This window comes from Vicugna pacos, chromosome 7 (assembly GCF_048564905.1).
Source record: "Vicugna pacos chromosome 7, VicPac4, whole genome shotgun sequence".
In the NCBI taxonomy this organism is placed as follows: Eukaryota; Metazoa; Chordata; class Mammalia; order Artiodactyla; family Camelidae; genus Vicugna; species Vicugna pacos.
The window spans coordinates 78,102,221-78,123,186 of NC_132993.1; the positions used below are offsets into that span (position 1 = coordinate 78,102,221).

At 37.0% G+C, this 20,966-nt stretch overlaps 1 protein-coding gene and 1 non-coding gene across 3 annotated transcripts in view; both read left to right on the forward strand.

Annotated features, from left to right (window-relative positions):
- The window catches only part of BCAP29 (B cell receptor associated protein 29), a 39,424-nt gene extending 18,713 nt beyond the window's left edge, over window positions 1–20,711 (forward strand). For both annotated transcript variants that reach the window (XM_072965217.1, XM_015234572.3), the window contains exons 7-8: window positions 17,308–17,408; window positions 19,567–20,711. In XM_072965217.1, the coding sequence (XP_072821318.1) occupies window positions 17,308–17,408; window positions 19,567–19,602 (137 nt within the window). In that variant the 3' untranslated portion in view covers window positions 19,603–20,711. The remainder of the gene's footprint in view (window positions 1–17,307; window positions 17,409–19,566) is intronic.
- Window positions 412–535, forward strand: LOC116281375 (small nucleolar RNA U109). The gene has a single exon (XR_004190821.2). It is a non-coding gene; the product is annotated as a small nucleolar RNA U109 (small nucleolar RNA).
- Window positions 20,712–20,966: the final 255 nt, after the last annotated feature.

A 20,966-nucleotide genomic window follows, 5' to 3' on the forward strand; every position in this document is an offset into this window, starting at 1 on the left:
CAAAAGCAAGCATGCATGTCTCAAAGAACCCAGTTTACACTCAGGACTAACCTAGTCAGGTGTAAGGACCTGATCTGTCATTTTTAATGATCTGTTTAATGGTAACTCTGATGTCCCAGCATGTGTAGTAGTTGGGAAAAGGCATTGCCATAAAAAAAAATGAGAACTTAAGCTTTAAAGAATTTATGAAGCTTACAAGCTCTCATGATAAAAATAGACCTTGTATGTAGTGGGAAAGCTTCTGATGTCCAGGGAGATTGACTTCAAAGGCTCTTCTAGGAGAGCTTCCTATTATTTATTCTTAATATCTTTAGAGTATTTATTCTTTAAACTAGTGGAAGTATGTACCATTCAGTCCTTGTGTGCATCCAGGCGGTGGTAGAAGTAGGCATGATTTTAAAAGTGATTGAGTTGCATGTGGAAATGTCTCTTCCTCCTTCTTTTAGGGATATATCCGTAACGTGCTGCACTGAAAGTTGTCAGAGCTGCCACCCTAATAGTAGAAGTTGAGAGGTGGTGTATTTCTCCTACATGAAGGGAAAAAGAAAAGAAAAATATGCTTGGTCAAATCCCTTGACCCTGCCTTTATTATTCCTTCCTTTCTTCCTTCCTTCCTTTCCTACTTCCCTCCCTCCCTCCCTTCCATTTCTTCCTTCCCTTCCTTCCTTCCTTTTTCTTTCTTCTATCAGCAATTTTTTAGGAACTTTTCAAATAATTTATTCATTGTAAGATCATTTAACATGGAGCATAATTAAAACTGTCCTTAAAAAGAATACCTAGAGGATAAAGCACATTTTTATTTTATTTAATTATTTATTTGTTTTTCTTCCAGTTTTATTGAAATATAGTTGACATGTGGCACTATATGAGATATACCACATAATGATTTAATTTACATGCATCATGATGTGATTATCACAGTAAGTTTAGTGAACATCCTTCATCTCATATAGGTACAGAAGAAAAGAAATAGGAAAAAGATTTTTTTCCTCTTGATGAGAACTCTTAGGATTTACTCTCAATGATTTTCTATATATAACGTAGAGCAGCATTAATTATATTTTAATGTTGTGTATTATATACCTAGTACTTAGTTGACTACCTTCATCCAGTTCCCTCTTCCCACCCTCCACCTCCGGTAACCACAAATCTGGTCTCTCTTTCTATGAGTTTGTTTTTGACGTGTTATTGACCTACAATACTGTGTTAGTTCCTGTTGCACAACATAGTGATTTGATGTTTTTGTACATTTCAAACTGATCACTATGATAAGTCTAGTTACCTGTGTCAGCAGACAAAAATGTTAGCTATTAACTGTATTCCCTACACTGTACATTTCATACTCAGGACTCATTTATTTTGCAACTGAAAGTTTGTACCTTTTAATCACCTCACCTATTTCTCTCTTTGCTCTGCCCCCCAACCCCTGGCAAACACCTGTTTGTTCTCTGTATTTATAACTCTTTATGTTTGTCATTTTTTTTAATTCCACACAGAAGTGAAATCATACAATATTTGTCTTTCTCTATCTGACTTATTTCAATTAGCCTAATACTCTCTGGGTCTATCCCTGTTGTTGCGAATGGCAAGATTTCATTCTTTTTTATGGCTGCGTAATATTTATGTGTGTGTACTTCATCGTCTTTATCCATTCATCTATGCATCTATTAGGTTGATTCCATATCTTGGCTATTGTAAATAATGCTGCAGTGAACATAGGGGTGCATATATCTTTTCTAATTAGTGTTTTTGTTTTCTTCAAATAAATACCTAGGAGTGGGTATTGCTGGAGATTAAGCAAATTTTAGATATTGCCTAAACAAAGTATATACAAACAGAACAGAAACTGAGTGTAAAGGCCCATTCTGTGTACCTAAGTATTAGCAGCATGTAATAGGGACTTGAGATTTGAACCAGGAATCAGAATCTTCTACTCCTATTTAAACTTCTGTCAACTAGAAGATTTATTTTATTCAGCTCTCAGGTAGTTTATTCAACTCTCTTCCTGGATAAATGCTTCTATATCATTGTGGCTTACCTTGCAAAAGAACTAACATTCTGGCATTTCCTTTTAAAGACCAACTTCACTGCCCTTGAAGATGTTAGAGTTTAAAAAAAAAAGTCATCATCCTTTAATGCCAGTAACAAACAAGGCATTCAAACATAAGGACCAGGGAGTAGAAATTGTTGAAGTGCTTTACAAGAGGAATTGAAGTAATTGAAAGTCAAGATAAGAGAAAACTACAGAGGAATTACTATTCTGTATACCAGTAACCCTAAATTTGTGCCTCTGGAGTCTGAAACGAGAATAAGGCATAAACTTTTTATAGAAATGTTAAACTGTGGGGTTTCCAGTTCCTTTCAAAGAAACTATTTGAACCATCTATCTCTCTAAAAATAAATTCTCTAAGTCCAACATAAGCATATTAACAGTTGCAAATTCTTGTGGGCAGGAACTAAACTATCTTTTACTTGCAGTTATATCAAAGCTACCATCTTACTTTAAAATTTGTAATGCTTTAACTATTTTGGTAGTTTTGGTCGTATTATGTTTTTTGCTGTATTTATTACCTTTTAATGAGTTTTTATGATTGGATTAAGAGAAAACATGTTTTGTCTCCTCTGTTAACTTATCTGGAGGTTTCTGCTTCTTTGACATCTCTTTCCCTTCTTTTACTCACTGAAAAATAAAAGCCCATATTGAGAAAGAATAGCATGGTTTGTTTGATGGATGTGCAATGACTATATGTGATTAATAGTATACCAGTTATTTAAAGCAGATAAAATATATGACCCGTCTTTTTTGTCAGATTTTAGCTCTTAGGTTGGCTTGTTTTTTAACAAAGGATATGTTACCATTTATTAGTTTATTTCTGTATTGTCTCCGCATACAGTTGACGTTATTGTCAAACCAGAAGGAGGCTTTCTTGCAGCTTTCTGGTACTAGTGTGTCATGATGGTATTTTCTCCTGCTTGGTTCCCTGTTCTGTTCCCAGTTAGTTGTGATGTTTTCTTTTCCTGTGAGCGTTATCTGTTCCCAGGGCCTGTACATGTAAAATAAACTGTTTAATTGTCATCCAGTGACCAGGAGAAATAGCTATGGGTGAGCGAGTGACTTAAGACAGAAATTCATATCACTGACAGTACCAGCAACCATAACTGATGCTACTGGAGGAAAAGCTTTTATAATCACTTCAGAGGGACATTAAAGCAAGAGAAAACAGTCTCTTCTCTGAAGAGGTTATAGCCCAGAGGGATGGGTCCAACAATATTCCTCTTCCCCTGTAAACTACATGATTAGTTTACTATACTAAAAAACATGGAGTGGAGAGCGCTAAATGCATACTGAATAAAGGACTTTTCCAGATGATAGGAATGTGATCAAGCATAGTTCTCTAGAATAAATTGACAGACATGTCTATTGGATCATCAGGCTTCTGTTTACTGCCGAGTGAGGTTCAGAAATTCAGCTGGACAACTCTAGTCTAAAAACACTTCCAATTGGAAAAAAATGCACCAAACTGTTAATAATAGTTACCTTGGCAGGCACAATGAAGAATTTTCTTCTGGAGTTTAAACTGTTTTCTATAATCCCTCTAATATGCGGCCATCTGCAGAATCCCACATCCCAGAAACTGATCCTGTAGAAACTGTCAAGGAGTACTTAGTTCGCGAAGGTTGTGGAAACAATCTGTGAAGCAGCAGAAATTTCATCCTGAGAGATATGTTAGGAAGCAGGCAGAATCAGCAGGATTTGGGGAACGAGGGAAGGTAGAAGTTTAAGATGACTGCAGGTTTCTAATTTGTTGACTAGGTAGGTAATGCTTTTTAAGATTAGACCAAAGGAGTAGTAGGGTGCTTTTATTTGCGGAGACGGGAAGCAGAAATAATGAATTTGGTTATAAGTATGCTGAGTTTGAGGGACATCAGGATATCCTAGTGAAAATGCCCAAGAAACAGTTGGAAATACGAGTTTGAAGCTTGGAAGTAAAGTAGTCTCAAAATAGAGTCTAAACCTTGATCCGTGTGGATCTGATAGCTGAATCATGGAGCTGATGGGATTGTCAACAAAGGCTATATCGACTGAGTCAGATGGAGCCTGAACGTAGGGCTCTGGCACATGCCAGCCTGAGGTGGAGGCTAGGGAGAATCAGCGGGGGTTTTACCTAATAGCGATTCGCCACCAGTCATCTAATTCTCAGTCCTTTAACTAGTAAAGACTCCCAGGTGATAAGTCTCCTTTTCACTGTGTATTAATAACATAAAGTCTACTGATGACTTCTAGGTCATCAGTAGATAGTATAAAATGCTACATGTAATTATAAAATTTTTGCTAAAATCTTACTCTTCTGAAGATACCTTTGAATTGCAAAAAAGGAGCAGACTGTATGAGAGGTGGATGGTAACGGGAGCTGGAGGAAGTTAGGGTATATAAGGAAACAAATACTTACTGCTGCTCAGCCGTGCTCCTCCCTCCTCTCCCCCTGGACTTCTTCACTCATCTCTGCAACTTGATCTTTTCTTCAGAGGTAACCTGATCGTGTTATCCTTCACTTCCTCCCTCAGTTTCTCCTTCTTAATTGTTGGCAAGAGATCGCTGTCAAAAAGTAAACTTTATTTACTCACTACTTCCGAAGATTTCTTTGTATTCTGTTTCAGTATATCTTCACACAAAGTGAGTTTCCCAGAAAAGGTTAACCCTTTACGCTGTACACTGGCTCAGTGGCATACTCTTCTGCTTCATAGAGCATTCCTACAACCTTCGTGAACCACATGCTCCTCAACAGTTTTTATAGGATCATTTCCTGGGGGGATTCTGCAGATGGCCACATGTTCCTGTGCGGTTGCATACTAAAGGGATTTTAGCGACACAGAGTCTTTTTTCAGTTCTGTTCATGAACTTTTACTCGTACCTATGGTGTACTTTGTGCTGGATGCTTTGAGGGAGACGTAGATGGATAATTGTCATCCCACTCTTCAAGGATGTCTAGCAAGAAAGGTAGACAGATTCACTGGTAACAAAAATGTAAGGCAAGGGATGTTAAAAGTCAAAATAGGGTGAGGGTATAACTCAGTGTTAGAGCACGTGCTTAGCATGCACGAGGGTCCAGGGTTTAATCCACAGTATCTCCATTTAAACATTTTTGAAAAGTTAAAAAAAAATTTTTAAGCAAAAATAAAGGCATAATACAAAGGGTAATTATAGCACAGAGGCGACAGTGAGTGATTCTTACTGGCAGAGTTGAGGAAAAATTCCTGAGGAAGGTATTACCTGATGTGGGTCTCAGGCATAACTGATTTCAGAAGCAGAAATGGGCGATGTCTTCCCCTCACCTCTGGAACACACAGGAATCAAGGGCGAAAGGCCATTGTGCCTAAGCTTATGGCTTATGCCAGGGGGGAGAGCAGGGGTGATGAGACTGGAAGAAAGCTGAGGCCAGATCTGAGGGGCCACCAGTACCATCCTTAGAAGTCCAAAATTTATTCTAAAATAAGTACAGAGGCAGCAGCAGATTCTTAGGAAGAAAATACAGAGCCAGAAAGTCTTTCGCCAAATAATTTGTGGACAGAGATTTAGCTTAGAGAAGAGAATAAAGTGACTCTCAAATATTTAAATCTCTTTAAGAATTCTCTTGCACAGTTAATTTGTTTAAAGATGCTGGAAGCATCTAACTAGTATTTGGGAATGTGGAGTTTAAAGTTAACTCAGGCTTGATATGAGACTGGCTTTCTCTGATGAGCCTCTGTTTGACCTCGGGGAAGGGACTTGTACTAAGCTGTAGTTCTTCATGGAATTGTTGCATACATCAGGCACGTGGCTCAGGGCCTTGTCTATGTTAAAACTTAGTAAGTTACTAGGTGTTATCATTATTTTTTTTCTATTGGAAAATTTTCCAAGTTAAATAAGGAATTACTAAAGCAAAAAAGAAAAGCTTCAACCTTCACTTTCAACAACAACAACAAAAAAAAAGTCAAAACTAATTAAAAACATGGTCCTTGAGTTTAGGGATAATTTTTGTGGCACTATCTATCTTACTTTCCAAATCCATGTAATTTTGCCTCTTTTGTATATTATAATAAAACAGTATTCAAAATTAAGGTAAAATACTTTACAAGCTTCTAAATTGAAAAAGATTTTTTAAAAAGGGGGGGTGCTTCTCAATGGTAAAACATGCAGTGTTAGATATTTGAGTTGTTAGTTTGCTAAGTAAATCTGGAGTTGGTTTATAAAACCAAAGTATAACCATAGCACTCTTCTTTTCTGTGGGTGTCTTAGAAATATATTGTTTGGGTCCATGGTGTTCTAATTGCCCAGTGTTTAAAAATGCAGAATACCAGTGAGATGAATTTGTTTTTTGCCTTAGAGACCAGAGTGTGTTTTTGCTTTCAGAGTTGCTGATGGGGACATTTCCACGTGACAACTCACCCAGAGTCTCTAGTCAGCTTATCCAAAATTGAACTTACCATCTTCTGGTCCATATTGGTCCATATCTGGTCCATCCTCTTGGTTCCTGACCTAGTCACTTTTGAAATGGATGGAAAGCAGTCAGCTAGGAAAATGAGCTGGAAAATCGAAGGAGGAAAAACCTTTTCTACCTCAAACTAAGTGTCATCGCAGCATCCCCTGTCTGTATAGCCTTTGTTCTTCCTGTAAGGAAAAGTAATAGGGATAAAATGGAAAACTTTTTTAGAAGGTTTCTAAAAATTTCCTTAGATTTGGATCCTCTCATGTTCTGATACTTTATTTTATAGTTCTTTTGAGTAAATTTGTAATCTAAGAGAAAATTATAAAACTTAAGAATATGTTTTAGTAAACTATGTCCCGTAGGCCAAATCCAGCCTGCTGACTTGAATTTAGAAATTAAATATTATTGGAACAAAACCATGCTCATTCGTTTACATTTTTTCTATGGCTGCAGAGTTAGGTAAACTGGACAGAGTGTGCCTGGCATAGAAAGCTAAAAATATTTACATTCTGGCCCTTTACAGAAATAGTTTGCCAACTCCTATTCACAGTCTTCAAATAAGTATACTTTTTTCTGTATAAATGAGGTGATGCTGAAGAGATTGGTTTCTGCCATTAGTATGGTTGTAAACTTTGCTGTGCACCTAATGCTTGTTGAATGAATATTGATCACATGATTCAAGAAATTGTATATGTTTATGTATAGTCAGACTAATTCTTTGTTTCTAATCAAAGTAAATTGACTCCTTCAATTCTCACGTATGACAATTTATAAATTCTAGATTTCACGCGTTGCTTACACATGAAATTGCTTTATAAAGCATACCCTTTTCAAAGCAGTTTATATAAGCTATACCTACATGATGCCTTGCCTAAAACGCACATTCCTGATTTTTAAGTGCAAAGCCAGCATATTAATATAATTTGTAATTATTCTTTGCTAAATCACAGAGCCAAAATTGTTTTCTTAAATACATTACTTAGCTACCTAACATTAATGAAGGAAGTCTTTATGCATTTATTGATGTTTTTTTCACCAACAGCATAACAGTGGGGCTGATTTTATTTATTCAGTTAGAAAGCCCACTCATTATTTCCCCCACCCAGAGTACCAGTAATCTTTCTAAGTGTCAGCATGCCTTAATTAAGTCCTTGTCTCTTTAAGACCCAAAAGCAATTCACCCGTGAACCTCATTTATGTTTCCAGTACCCCAGAGAGTATGGGCAGGCACTGGTATACCTAGTAGTAGGTGGAGAAATTGAGATACATGCAAAATCATTCATTTCCCCTTTGTCTTTGCATGTGAAAAATAGAGCTGTATTTGGTTTTATTCGGTAATATTTACCCTGTAGTATAATTGTGCAGCTTTATTTCCATTCCAAAAGTGTCTTACTCCTCTTGCAAAGCAAGCAGTCTTCTAAGCATGTCCCAGTTTAGTCTCTCCACTGTTACTTTGGCTTCTTCACGTTGCTACTAGAGCCGGTTTTCAGCACCACAGATCCGTTTATGCTTTTGCACGATGGTTCCTGCTACCGTTACTCTTCAGGGCAGCACACATGCTCCTTTCCCATCTGGCCCCCAGCACGTCTCCAGCTTTGCCCGCCCCGCTTTTGTCCAGTCTGAATCTTATACTCCTACTCTGTCAAATCCTGGAGTGTGTAGTCCTGCTAACATGGTGCATCATCACTCTCACCTTTGTCCAGGGCTGCAGGTCTGTCTGCCTGGATTGCCCGCTTCCTTCCCTCTTCCTTAGCTTCTGCTCATCCTTCATCTGCAGCACTGCCACCTCTCAGACGCTGCCCTGAATCTGTCTCCCTTCAAGCTGGGTTGAGTGGCCTCCTTTTGAACCTCTATATTCCTGCAGGGTTACTTATTTAATAGTGTGCCCTGTAGAAATTTTTTGTTTATCTTTCTTACTAAATGGTGAGAGCCATGAAGGCAAGGGCCCCATCTAAGTCAAGACTTTGTCCCCAGCATGTGCCTAGTGTTCCAGGCCTGGTGAATAATAGATTCTAATAAATCTCATCCCCAAACACGGATGCCCTCTCTTCCCTCCTTACCCAATTTAGAGTCCATGTTTCATTATAACTAGGTTCTTGCAAACTACTTGTCTCCTTCGACTCCCTGCCCTCTCCCTCACCTATCCCCGCTTCCTCCTCCACTCCCCTCCTCTCAAGGGCCTAGCCCTGGTCATAGTCACACATCCAGCTGCTTGGTACCTCCACCCAAACATCTCAGCACTGCTGAAGGAACTGACTTCTTGTTTTAAACAAGTGGTTACTGCATTCCCATGAGCCTCAACACTGCAAGGACACTCCTATTGCACTCCTCCAAAATCACCGCTTCACTATCCAGAACTACTTTAAGTCTTCTCATTGTCACTTCTAAATTCTAAATCCACCCTCGTTTATTTTGGGCACAAAGAATTCATCAAAAATGACATCTTCTCAGCAGCAGAACTACCATCCTCCCCAGCTGGGCTCAGATTCTCTGCCTGTCCTTTGTTCACAGTGGATTTTCAGTTGCTCTTCTACTGCTGTGGCTCCTATCCCCACAAGGCGATGTTTCTGCAATTACTTCCTCACTTACTACCATCTGACACACATCCTCTGGCATCTTCTGGCCAAAAAACAAAAAAACAAAACTTCTTTCCATCTCATATTTTTTCACTTACTGCCCCATTTCTGTGCTCTACTTCACAGCAAAATTTTTTTCCTTGTAACCTTTTATTCACACATAATAAATTGAAATCACATAGTGATTCAAATCACTTGAGAGTTGCAAAAATGATACCAAAAAAAAAAATCGTCTATACCCTTCACCGTTACCCAAATGATAACATCTTACACTTGCTTTATCCTGCTCCCTCTTCATATTTTCCTCTCACTTACTTTTTTGTTTTCCCAGTGGTGGTTTTCCAATTCTCTTGTCCCTTCTCCATTTATTAGATGCCATTCTGTTGTAAGGAGGAGCTTTCCTTTTCTTCCCCCATATTTACTTGTTAATATGCTCAGTGGGTTATAACTCGCTATGAGCATTATCTCTTGAGTGTTCAGTTCGTCTCAGATTTGATTACCGAGAGCCTTTTCAAGCTGGCCCGTATCACTCTGTCATGCCCTTATTCTATCAGCACTTACATTCTGCTGTAACAAGATATTCCAAGCTCATCTTGTGCATTTCCTCCGCTAGCTCTTGAATCAAGCATGACTCCAGTGAGCCTTAAGTGGAGAATGGTATTTAGAAAGTAAGATCTGGACCCCAGTGTGCTTATCACTACTAGGGTGTCATTATTTCTAGGCACCCTCAGCAGACAGAACAGATAGTAGCTGCAATTTCACCTTTACAGAAACTTTTCCTGAGTACTCAGTCTGATGTGGCTGCGGTCATTCTCTGTCCCATCGCCCTATTTTAGCTTTGTGCATGATGCTCATTACTCACCGTTAGTTGATCGTTTCCTTTATTGTGTGTCTTGCTCCCTGCCTAGAAAATGAGTGTTATGAGATCAGAGACCCTCACTATCTTTTCATCCTCAGCACCTAATCGCCTGATGCCTAGCAGGCATCCCCTGTGTTGTTGAATGGAGAGATGAGTGGATGACCCCCAGGGCAGTTTCATCTGTGTAACAGCTTCATCTTTCATAGTCACGAGCAACAGGGAGAGATACTGGGAGGAACATTTCCTTCATCGTATTCTTTATGAAAACAGTAAAGATAAGTCATTACTATTAAGAAGCTTAATTCTCACAACCCGTCTGTGTTTGTTGCACATAGTGACCTAATGTAGGTTTCATAAAAGTTTTTTTATGAGCCCTAACTTGAAATATTTTTAAGACATTTATTATCACATTGCCCCCAACCTCCTCTTAAGTAACTTAAGCCTTTTACACATAAGATTTATATATGAAGGTTAAGTGACCTATACTTTGATATTCGTGTAATGTGTTAAACCCTGCTTCTTTACTAGAATGCCTGCTTTTCTTTTATCTGCTTCCTCACTACCCACACTCAGTGACTTTTTTTTAAGATTACCGCTTTGGTGTTTCATTTTAATACATGCTATAATACATAATTTTAAAAAAGAAGATTTTTCACAAAAGAAAATTTTAATTAAATTTTTGTTTATTTAGAACAAAGGAATTTGGGGGGTCATATTTGATAGGTTCTTACTTAGAAAGGTCTTATACCCTAATGAATTTTATTATATCTTGTCCTTTATTATGTTCATGTGTTTTGTATGGGATTTTTTTTTTCCCATTGTTCTATTTTAAAATAAACTTTTTATGTTAGGACAGTCTAGATTTATAGAAAAACAGGCAAGATACTACAGAGACTTTTCATATACCCCACATTGTGTCCCCTGTTATTCGTGTCTTACATTAATATGGTACATTTATACAATTAATGAATAAATATGGATATATTATTAATGACAAAGTCCCTAGTTTATTCAGATTTCCTTAGTTTTCACATGTTGTCTTCTTTCTGTTCTGGGATGTCATTCATGATGCCATGACACCACAGGCTCCTCTTGGCTATAAAGTTTTTCAGATTTTCCTTATTTTTGAAGACCTTAACAGTTTTGAGAAGTACTGGTTATTTTGTGAAATGCTTCTCTATTGGAATGTATCTCATATTTTCTCATGATTAGACTGGGGTTATGAAACTTGAAAGTCGTAAGAGGTAAAGTGCCGTTTTTATCACATTATATCAAGAATACATATCAACATGATCTGTCACTGTTGATGTTGACCTTGATCACCTGGCTGAGGTAGTGTTTCTCAGATTTCTTTACTGCAAAGTTACTTTTTTCCCCCCTCTTTCCATTATATAGTCTTTGGAAGGAAGTTGCTATTTGCAGCCAATGCTTAGAAATTGGGGAGTTATGCCCCACCTTCTTGAGGATAGAGTATCTACATAAATTTTTGGAACTTTTCTGTGCAGGTTTGTCTGATTACCCCTATTTATTGCTTCATGTATTTATTTATATCAGAAGGGCTCATGGATATTCATTTTATACTCTAGGTTATAACTTAATACTGTTTTATTTATTTTGTTATTCAAGTCATTTTTTCAGCTTTGGCCATTGGGAGCTCCTTTATTGGCTCCTGTGTCCTTTGACGTATCCCCATCACTGTGGATTTTTTTTGCTTGTTTTACCTTTTTGAGTACATCCTTATTTTCTGACACTGTAAGATGCTTCAGGCTTATCTGTATGTATCCTGCCCCATTCAAGGAATCAGTTTAAAAAAAAAACAACTAAACTGGATTCTGTAACAGTATTTGTTTGGTTTTTGTTTTGAATTCTGAATTGGCATGAGCTATTTGTAACTTGATTGTGTTTTTATCAAAGTATTTCAAGAGTGCTCTGCTTTGTGACTTTCCAGCTATCCTGAGTATTTTTTTTCATTAAAGGTATAATTGTTTTTTTTGCAACCAAGATTCCTAACAGGTGACTAAAGTGGGGCCTCATTGTTTTACCTGACCTTCATCATGTTTTCAAAAAATGAACTAGCTCCACACAAGTGAATTTTTCAGATGATTAAGGCTTAGACTTTTCACTTGTCTGTTCTTTCCTTCCTTCAAGGAACATATTTTAAACACCTACCATGGACTAGGCACAGTGCTGTGTGCCCAGAACATAGAGATGACAGCTTCTTTTCTTGAGTAGTCCACAATCTAGTGGAGACATAGTTACACTTCAGCATAAGTACTATAATAAAGTTAAGCTCAAGATGAAGTAGAAGCATGAAAAGATGCTCAACATCACTAATTATTAGAGAAATACAAATCAAAACTACCATGAGGTATCACCTTCACCAGTCAAAATGGCCATCATCAAAAACGCTACAAATAATAAATGCTGGTGAAAGTGTGGAGAAAAGGCGATCGTCCTACACTGCTGCTGGGAATGTAAATTGGTGCAGCCACTATGGGAAACAGTATGGAGAGTCCTTAAAAAACTAAAAATTATTCACTGTATGCTTCAGTAATCCTACTCCTGGACATATATCTAGAAAAGACAAAAACTTTAATTCAAAAAGATGCATGCACCCCAGTGTTCATAGCAGCATAACTTACAATAGCCAAGACATAGAAGCAACCTAAGTGTCCATTGACAGGTGAATGGATAAAGAAGACATATATATTTACTATGAAATATTATACAGTCATAAAAAGGACTGAATGCCATTTGTAGCAACATGGACGGACCTAGAGATTATCATACTAAGTAAAATCAGATAAGGAAAGACAAATATCATATGACATCACATATACATGGAATCTTAAAAAATGTTACAGATGAATTTATTTCTAAAACAGAAACAGACTCACAGACATAGAAAACATATTTAATGGTTACCAAAGGGAAAAGGGGTGGGTATAAATTAGGAGTTTGGGATTAACAAATACTGCTGTATATAAAATAAACAACAAGAACCTACTATATACCACAGGGAGCTACGTTTTATATCTTGTAATATATATAACTGAATCACTTTACACCTGAAACTAATACAACATTGTAAATCAACTATACTTCAATTTAAAATAAGAAAAAAGATGAAGTAGAAGCCAACAGAAGAGATCAGGGACAACTTCTTGACGTTTCGGTGGATAATGTTAATTAACCAGATGAAATGGTCAAGAGAATGAGTAAGGCAGGGATATTAAGGGAGATGGGCAAGGATGTTTTAACAAAATGAGCAGCATGTAACTGAAAGAGTGTATCTTTTTGAAGTACTCCAAGGAGCTCAGTGTGACTGGAGCAAAAAGTAAATTGGAGGCAGTGGTGAGAGTTGAAAAGCAGGCCTGGGATCCATCTTACGGGGCCTCCTCAGCTGTGTTTATATGTTAACATTTGGGGGGCCCTGCTGGAGGGTTTTCAGGAAGAGGAGTGAGCAGTCACTTTGACATTACTGTGGACAGTGAATTAGAATAGCCAAGACACAAGGTGAAGAATCCATTTAAGAAATCTAAACAGAGATGGAATGGAGTAGATAGATTGGTAAAAGGATAGATTGGTTGATAAGGATCAGCACACCCTATCAACATTCGGCTGTGAGGTTAAAAGAGAGTGGTGATGACTGAAGTGATAAATAAAACAGACCTTACCTGCATGTACCTGACAATATAGGCATGTATAAAAATAACCATAATGTAATTAACACCACAGTCTATGTTCCTTACTGACCAGAAGTTTGTGTGTCTACTTTCCAAGTATTTTGGAAGTATTCCTGTAGGTTAACAGTCCAGTGATTGATCACAGTAAAGGACTAGTACATGTGAGGATTAAGTACTGAAGAGCTCTGGTATATCACACTCTCAAGTTCTCAAAAACAGAACCAAATAAACTGAAAGGAAATTGACACCGGATGTATGAAAATTTTTCAAATTAAAAATGTCTTCCTGTGGCGCAATCCTTACAGCTGTTTTACAACAGCCAACTTGAGCTGTCACGCCAGTGCCTCTAAAAATTTCCTCCTACGTTTCCTGGCATAGCTTAGCTGATAGTGTCTGTTATCTCAGGTAGCAATCATAGTGAGACAGTACATTTACACAGCGCATTGGTCTCACCAGCCCCTCCCACTGTGCAAATAGCCCCATAAATGTAAGCTTAGTGCTTGGAAAACTGCAGATATTTTTGGCCTGCTTACATGTCATTTTACACAAACATTTTGGCTTATTACATGTCACTGTAACGTTATTTGGGGTTATTCTTTATATTAATGAGTGATGCATATGCCTCAAAGTTCTCAGCATAATGAAACTGGCCAATATTCTCTTAAAATATCTCAGCATTTCCATAATGCCACTGGCAAATGATAGCAACTCGTTTCTGCAGATGAGAAAATTGAAATAGTGACTTAGATGTATCACCTCAAGCTTCCTCGTCTGATGTCTTCCCTATATATGCTGTTTCCAAAATAACATGGTTCAAAATAAAGCAGGCATATTCAAATGTCAGATAACAAGCTTATATAATCCCTTAGTCATGAAGGCAGTTCCAGAAGGAGGCAGAAGACAACCAAAACAGAATATTGTAATTTTTATAAAATGAGAGATGGAGAGAGGATTGGGAAACAGTCCAGACGGCTCCTAGACAAACTAACAGCCTCTCTGGATTGGAGTGACTTCAGTAAGATAGTAATCATTAGACTTACTAATATTCACTAAAATATAGAATAAAATAAGTAATGCAGTTCATGCCTTGGCTTGGTAAGTGTGAGAAAAACAGGAGTTGCCTGCAGTTGTTTTGTTGTAGCTTCATACCAGTAATGATCAGAAGAAACTTGGGGGTGGGCTGAACACGTGGTTTTCTAGCTGCTTTTACCGACTCGTAGGACCACCTGATTCATTCTTTCTCCTAACAATTGAAGAGAAAAATGGTATCTTTTAATAAGAAACTATGGAGTTGATGTCTAGGATTACTGAATTTCCTAATTTATTCATTTCAGAAATCTAAGTGTAAATCATTTTTAACATTAAGATGAACTGTTCAATATAAGCTCCTAACTAACATTTTTTAAACCACCATTATAGACTAGTCAGACATTTTTAAGTTCTAAAATATTTTTTGGTTTTTATATACCAAAATCCAGTCTCTTAAACATTGTTAGTAAGGAAGGTCCTGAAGATAACACCATGCTTTATATTTTCAAGTATCATCTAGGAAGTGCCTTATGCCCGAATTAAAAACAAATATATAAATCTCTATGTTGTGGCTGTGGTCCCAGAGAACTCTAACCACCACCAAAAATCTCTCTTCCACATCTAACCCATATCTTTACCAAGTGACACATTAAATTTGTCAAATTCAACATTTAACACCTGATTTAGATTTATGCATTTGTAAAAGTAATGTGGAGGACATTATAAAGCTGTACTGTCTAATATTGGCTAGCCAGTAGCCCATACATGGCTATTTAAATCAAATTTTAAATTAATTTAAATTTAATTTAAAACTCAGTTCTTCATTTGCACCAGCCACATTTAAGGTGCTCAATAGCCACGTGTAGCTAGTGGCTACCATATTGAACAACGCAGACAATAGAACATTTATTGGACGATGCAGATGTAGAACAATGCAGAGAATTTAATTTGACAAAATAGTCTAGAAGGTATTGATACAGAAGGCACTTCAATTGACAGTGACATATATAAAACACCCATATGATGGCTTCTCAAGAGAAAAGGAAACCAAACTGTGTATAGATAGAACCTATAGTTTAATTTTACTTTGCCAAAAAAGTGACTTTCAAGTTTATAAATCCCACTTTCTTTCCTAAAACTCCTACTCTAAAAGATTTACCAGTGCAGAACTTCTGAAGGCTTTACGTGCAGAATTGTACTGAGAGCTAGTTTAGGATTCCCAGAATTTCTCCAGTCCATCTAACGCTGCTCTTCCCTTCTCCACATTTGCTCATTAGCTTCTCCACAGTGTATTGACTTAAATGTTTATTATATATATATTTTTTTAACTTCTGTCTAATCTGCTGACTTAGATTGTAGCTCCTTGGTAGACAAAGACTAATATATAAATGTCTGTGTGTCATCTTGAAGTAAAGCGTTTAAGTGCTGCTTATTCACCCCCATGTTTTTCAACTTTGTATAAGAAAGTGATTGTCTTTGTTCTTAATTTGGTTGTCGATCCCTTGATTTTTTTCTCCCTCAGGTTTTTCAAAAGCAGATCTTTCTGATAAACTCCGTTCTATAATGAGTCCAGGCCGAGCCAGGAAAGGGTTAGCATAAGCCTATAATGTTTTGTGCCAGAAAATGTTGGAGGCGTAGTCAAAGGACATAGATGCCAGCCTGAAGGGGGTTCCCACTGGGCAAATCTGGGGGAAGTTAAGTATGGTAATGAATCAGAAATCATTGAAAAAATAGGGATTGGTTAGTCATAGTGATGGATAGATAGAGAAGAAAGGGAGGCTCTCTTGATAGCAGAATGCTGACTGATAAACGGGGATGGAATGGTGAAGTGGGAAAATCACCATTTTGCCACCAACATAACGAAGATTGGTTTGGGCAAGAATGATCAGTAGATGATAAATATAAGGGGGAAGTTTGACAAGGAACAGGATGTTTACCTAGTCTTAATTGTCCTCCCACTACTTCTTACTTACAAGGAGGAAAATAACTATAAAACGGTAAAACCAGTGAGGGGCAGATGGGCCTCTGAATGTGATACCTTGAGAGACATCCACCGTCATTTATGTCACATTTGTATGTAAGTGGGAGGCATAACCTGAATTTAATCATGAGGCAACAGCAGACAAAATCGAAGTGAAAAACATTCTATCAGAAAAAAGTGGCCTGTATTCTTCAAAATGTTAGTGTCATGCAAGATGGAGAGAAAGGTGGGGATGGCTGCCAAACTCTTCCAGATTAATGGAAACTAAAGAGACATGGCAACTTAATGCTAATCTTTGATCTAGAGCTAGATCCCTACACTGGAACTGAAAAAAAATGATTAAAAGGACATAATTGGGACAGTTGCCAACATTTGAATTTGGATGGTAGATCTGATAAAAATTATTGTATTGATGTTTAATTTCCAAAATTTGGCAACTGTACTATGAATATCTTTGTTCTTCGGAAACACACAGTGAGGTACTTAAGGGTAAAGGGGCATGATGTCTGTAACTTATTCTCACATCATTCAAGAAAATAATCTTGTTTGTGTGGGGAGAGAATACAACGACAAATGCACCACATCATTAACAGTTGGTGAATTTGAGTAAAAGCTACACAGGAGTTCTCTGTTAAAGTACTGTAACTTTTCTGTCAATTTGAAATTATTTCAAAATAAAAACTAAGAAATTCTGTTTAATGTTTTCTAGCTCTTTCTAAGGCACAAAATGACGTGATGACAATGAAGATACAATCAGAGAGGCTTTCAAAAGAATATGACCGACTCCTGAAAGAACACTCAGAACTTCAGGTTGGTGCCGTCCATGATGTGAGCCTCAGCTTTTTGAAGGAGTAATTCCTAAGTCATCTATTTGGGTTATTTGCCCTTCCCAAGTCAAGAGGAAGTGCTTAATCCCGACTTTGCTAAATGATTAAATAAGCCAGTTTTTGCTTGGAGAGTGAAGATCGGGCTATTGCATGAAAATTCAATATAATCAGAACATAGAGAATTACTGACCTGCTGACTTACAGCATTCTAGTTTTGGTGACGTTTTAAAGAAAAGAATTGATCCATAAAAATGGCAGCATTGAAAAACACCCTGGTTCTGGAAAAACTTAATCCCAGAGGTGCCATACCACCCTGTTTGGTGTGTCTACTCTCTCATCAGCTATAAAACCAATTCTCTGTAATACCTGTTTGAAGAAAAACACTCCCAGCTCTGTAGTTTACCGGTTCTGTAAACTTTGGGTGAATCATTTGACATTCATACACGTTGGCTTCTTTAATACTTAAATGAGGATTGTAATATCTCAGCATTAAATCAGATCCTGTGCAAGAAAGCATTTTAAATATCTTTAAACCAGAAAAACTCTCTACACCCCTAAGGTGCTAGTAGTTAATTATTGATCGGACACATTTTTTCCTAGCAACCTGCTTACCCTCCATTGTCCAGTATGAGAGCCGGAATAAGATTCTGAGATTTAGATGTCATTAAATGAGAATCGTTTTCTTGAAAGCGATTCTTACACTTTGATATTCATGTTCTGAACCCATATGAGAAGCAGAAGATTGCTGTAGACCATCTACAGTAAGAAGCTACCCCAAATTGTCCTTCATGAGTTTTAACTTCTATTGTCAAACCAGCCTCAGTAATTGGATTACATTATAGAGTTCAGTGGGAAATTTAACTTTTCAGTTTTATATAGTTGATCTACTTTAAACAAAATAGTCATAACGTAAAGGACTGTTAAAATATTAAAGAAACAGGTGGAAGAGGGAAAAGCTGTAAACAAATTTCACTTTACATCTTTTAAATCCGTTTGGATTTCCTCATCTGATACCCTCCCTGTTATAGGCATTAAATAAATATTAGAAAACAGTCCCTTGAAAATATGTGGCCTTTGCCTTTCCTTGTTTGCCCTGGCTGTCTCCTAGAAAAGAAAACACAGAATTGCTAACGGTCATTGGCGGCACAAACCCGTCAACACCAGCCGTTTTGTAAATTTCATTTTGGAAACTCACCCTTCACTTAAGGGACTCGTCCAGTATAGCAGCTCAATTAAAGCTGCGCTTTTTATCTAAAGTGGTAAGATACACGGAAACACATAAACGAAGTACCTTACTATTTGGACTCCCTCCTCTAAGCCTGTATTGTGACTTTACTGCTCAGAGTTGATGTTACTGAAAGTGTTAATGCTCAGCCTGAACCAGAGCATAATGAGCTTTCCTTGCACAGCACTAACACTCCAAGGCCAATCCTGGTGAAGTTGTTTTCGCAGGATTAGACGTCTACCTTCTTAGTGCGAGCGAGGACTTAAGGTTAATTTCTACCCAATTTTCCTCCAGGTTTTTTTTTTTTTGTAGGGGGAGGTAATTAGATTTATTTATTTACTTACTTACTTACTTATTAGTGAAGGCACTGGGGACTGAACCCAGGACCTCCTGCATGCTAAGCATTTATTCTACCACTGACCTGTACCCTACCCCACTTCCAGTTTTAAATGACGTATGATAGTCATCTTGTGATCAGCAAACAGTATAATTGGAGAAGCCAGTTCTGTTGGCAAATAAGTAAAGAACAAAAATAAAGGCCACCCCATATGGGTTTTTTGGTTCCCTTCATTCTTTCTTTGCCAAAAATCTTAATTGGGTTTGCAAGAGGGGAATTTTAGAAATTTTGTTTTCCTGGTATAACCTGTGAAGTAAAAGCAAAATAGATTAAAGCAGGGGGAAAAATGAACTTATCAAGAGGCTTATTTTTCTCCCTCTAGACACTTTTTGAAGTAAAACTACAAATTTTGTATTTTTTTTTGAAATTTGAGACTTTCTGAATTTATATTTTCCTTTGACTATTCTCATAATTAATAACTGTGCACTGAAAAGAGGATGTTTTTTCAAAGTCTTTGTCATATTCATGAATCTTTCTCACTCTTGCTATAACTACCTAAGTCATGTATTTTTCTTGCAGGATCGTGCAGGGCAAGGCAACAAGAAAGGCCTGTGAACTTTATGAAAGAAGATCATAATACACCCTGTCAAGATGATGAATTTGTTATCATGTTACCCTCTAGAATATTTAAAATTCAGTTCAGAAAAATGTACTGTCTATGGCCAATATTTTTTTTAATGCCACACACATAGGCTGTTATCATAATGGCATTATCACAATATTTGATGGATTTTCAGGTATATTGTAAAGTCTGTATTCTAGGTCTTAAGTAAAATGTAAGCATGTTAAACACCTTATTTAGATACTGATAGTAACACTGGTATATGGTGGCCCTTTACCAATAAAAGGAAAAATTCATTAGCCAGTTACTTCCAAAATTAGATTTTTAAGCTGCATGAAACCGTTAAATGGCCTTAAAAGCTTTGATGAATTTCCAATGATAATACTAATCTGCTTGTTCAGATGATGATATATTTGATACTAGTATTCAATATCAGAAAATTTGTTCATAGGGAGATTAAAGAAGGATAAATGATTAGAATTAGCCACTGTATTTAGAGGGAAGAGTCAGAAAGAGCAAAAATAAAAACAAGGACCTCAATTGTGTTTTTTAAGCCTGCTGGTACTATAGTTCACGGTCCTAAGACAGCTATATTGATAATTCTGTTTTTTTACTGTGCTTCTACACCTGCTGGACTATTTGTGTTGACATTTGTGTTAATAGCACATAATTGGTAAGCATTCTACCTTTTAAAAAGTTAATCCAGGAATGGAGTTTACATCTATTTGCATAACTGCCATAGCAATGAATGGAAATTATTTTACAACAATGTGGAATTCTTGACTTAGAAGTTAATGTATAACATACCCAAAAAGCAGTGTTTCCCATCGTGTGAGAGTTGCTAATTATACAGATATTACCTCAAATATAAATACTCTGGTGTCACAATTTCTTTGAGATATTTCTGTACTCTGAAAGCTAAACATTAAGTACCATTTTTCCATTCAAATATTACTTAGTTTCCTTTAGATGATGATGATTGTAATATTAATGTGATTTAGGTTATTCCAGTGTTTAGACTTGAAAGCCATCTTCCTTGTCTCATAAAGACCTAAATGTGAAAGAAATGGGAAATAATTACTGAAGTTTTTAACTTTCCTGATACTTGTTTTATCCTTTGTTGTTTACTGTCATTTCAGCACGAACTTCATGCATATTTTTTTTCATTGTAAACTGGGTGAAATGAGCAAGTACATAAGAATTTTATCGCAGATAGAATCAGGAGGTACTGCTAGGGAACAGACATGTAGGAGACATTTAGCAGTGTAAGAAATAGGAGTTAGACCATATGGGCTGACAACACCATAAATAACAAGGCTGGGGAGTGCTGACATTGGAGGGAACTGCCCACGGGACG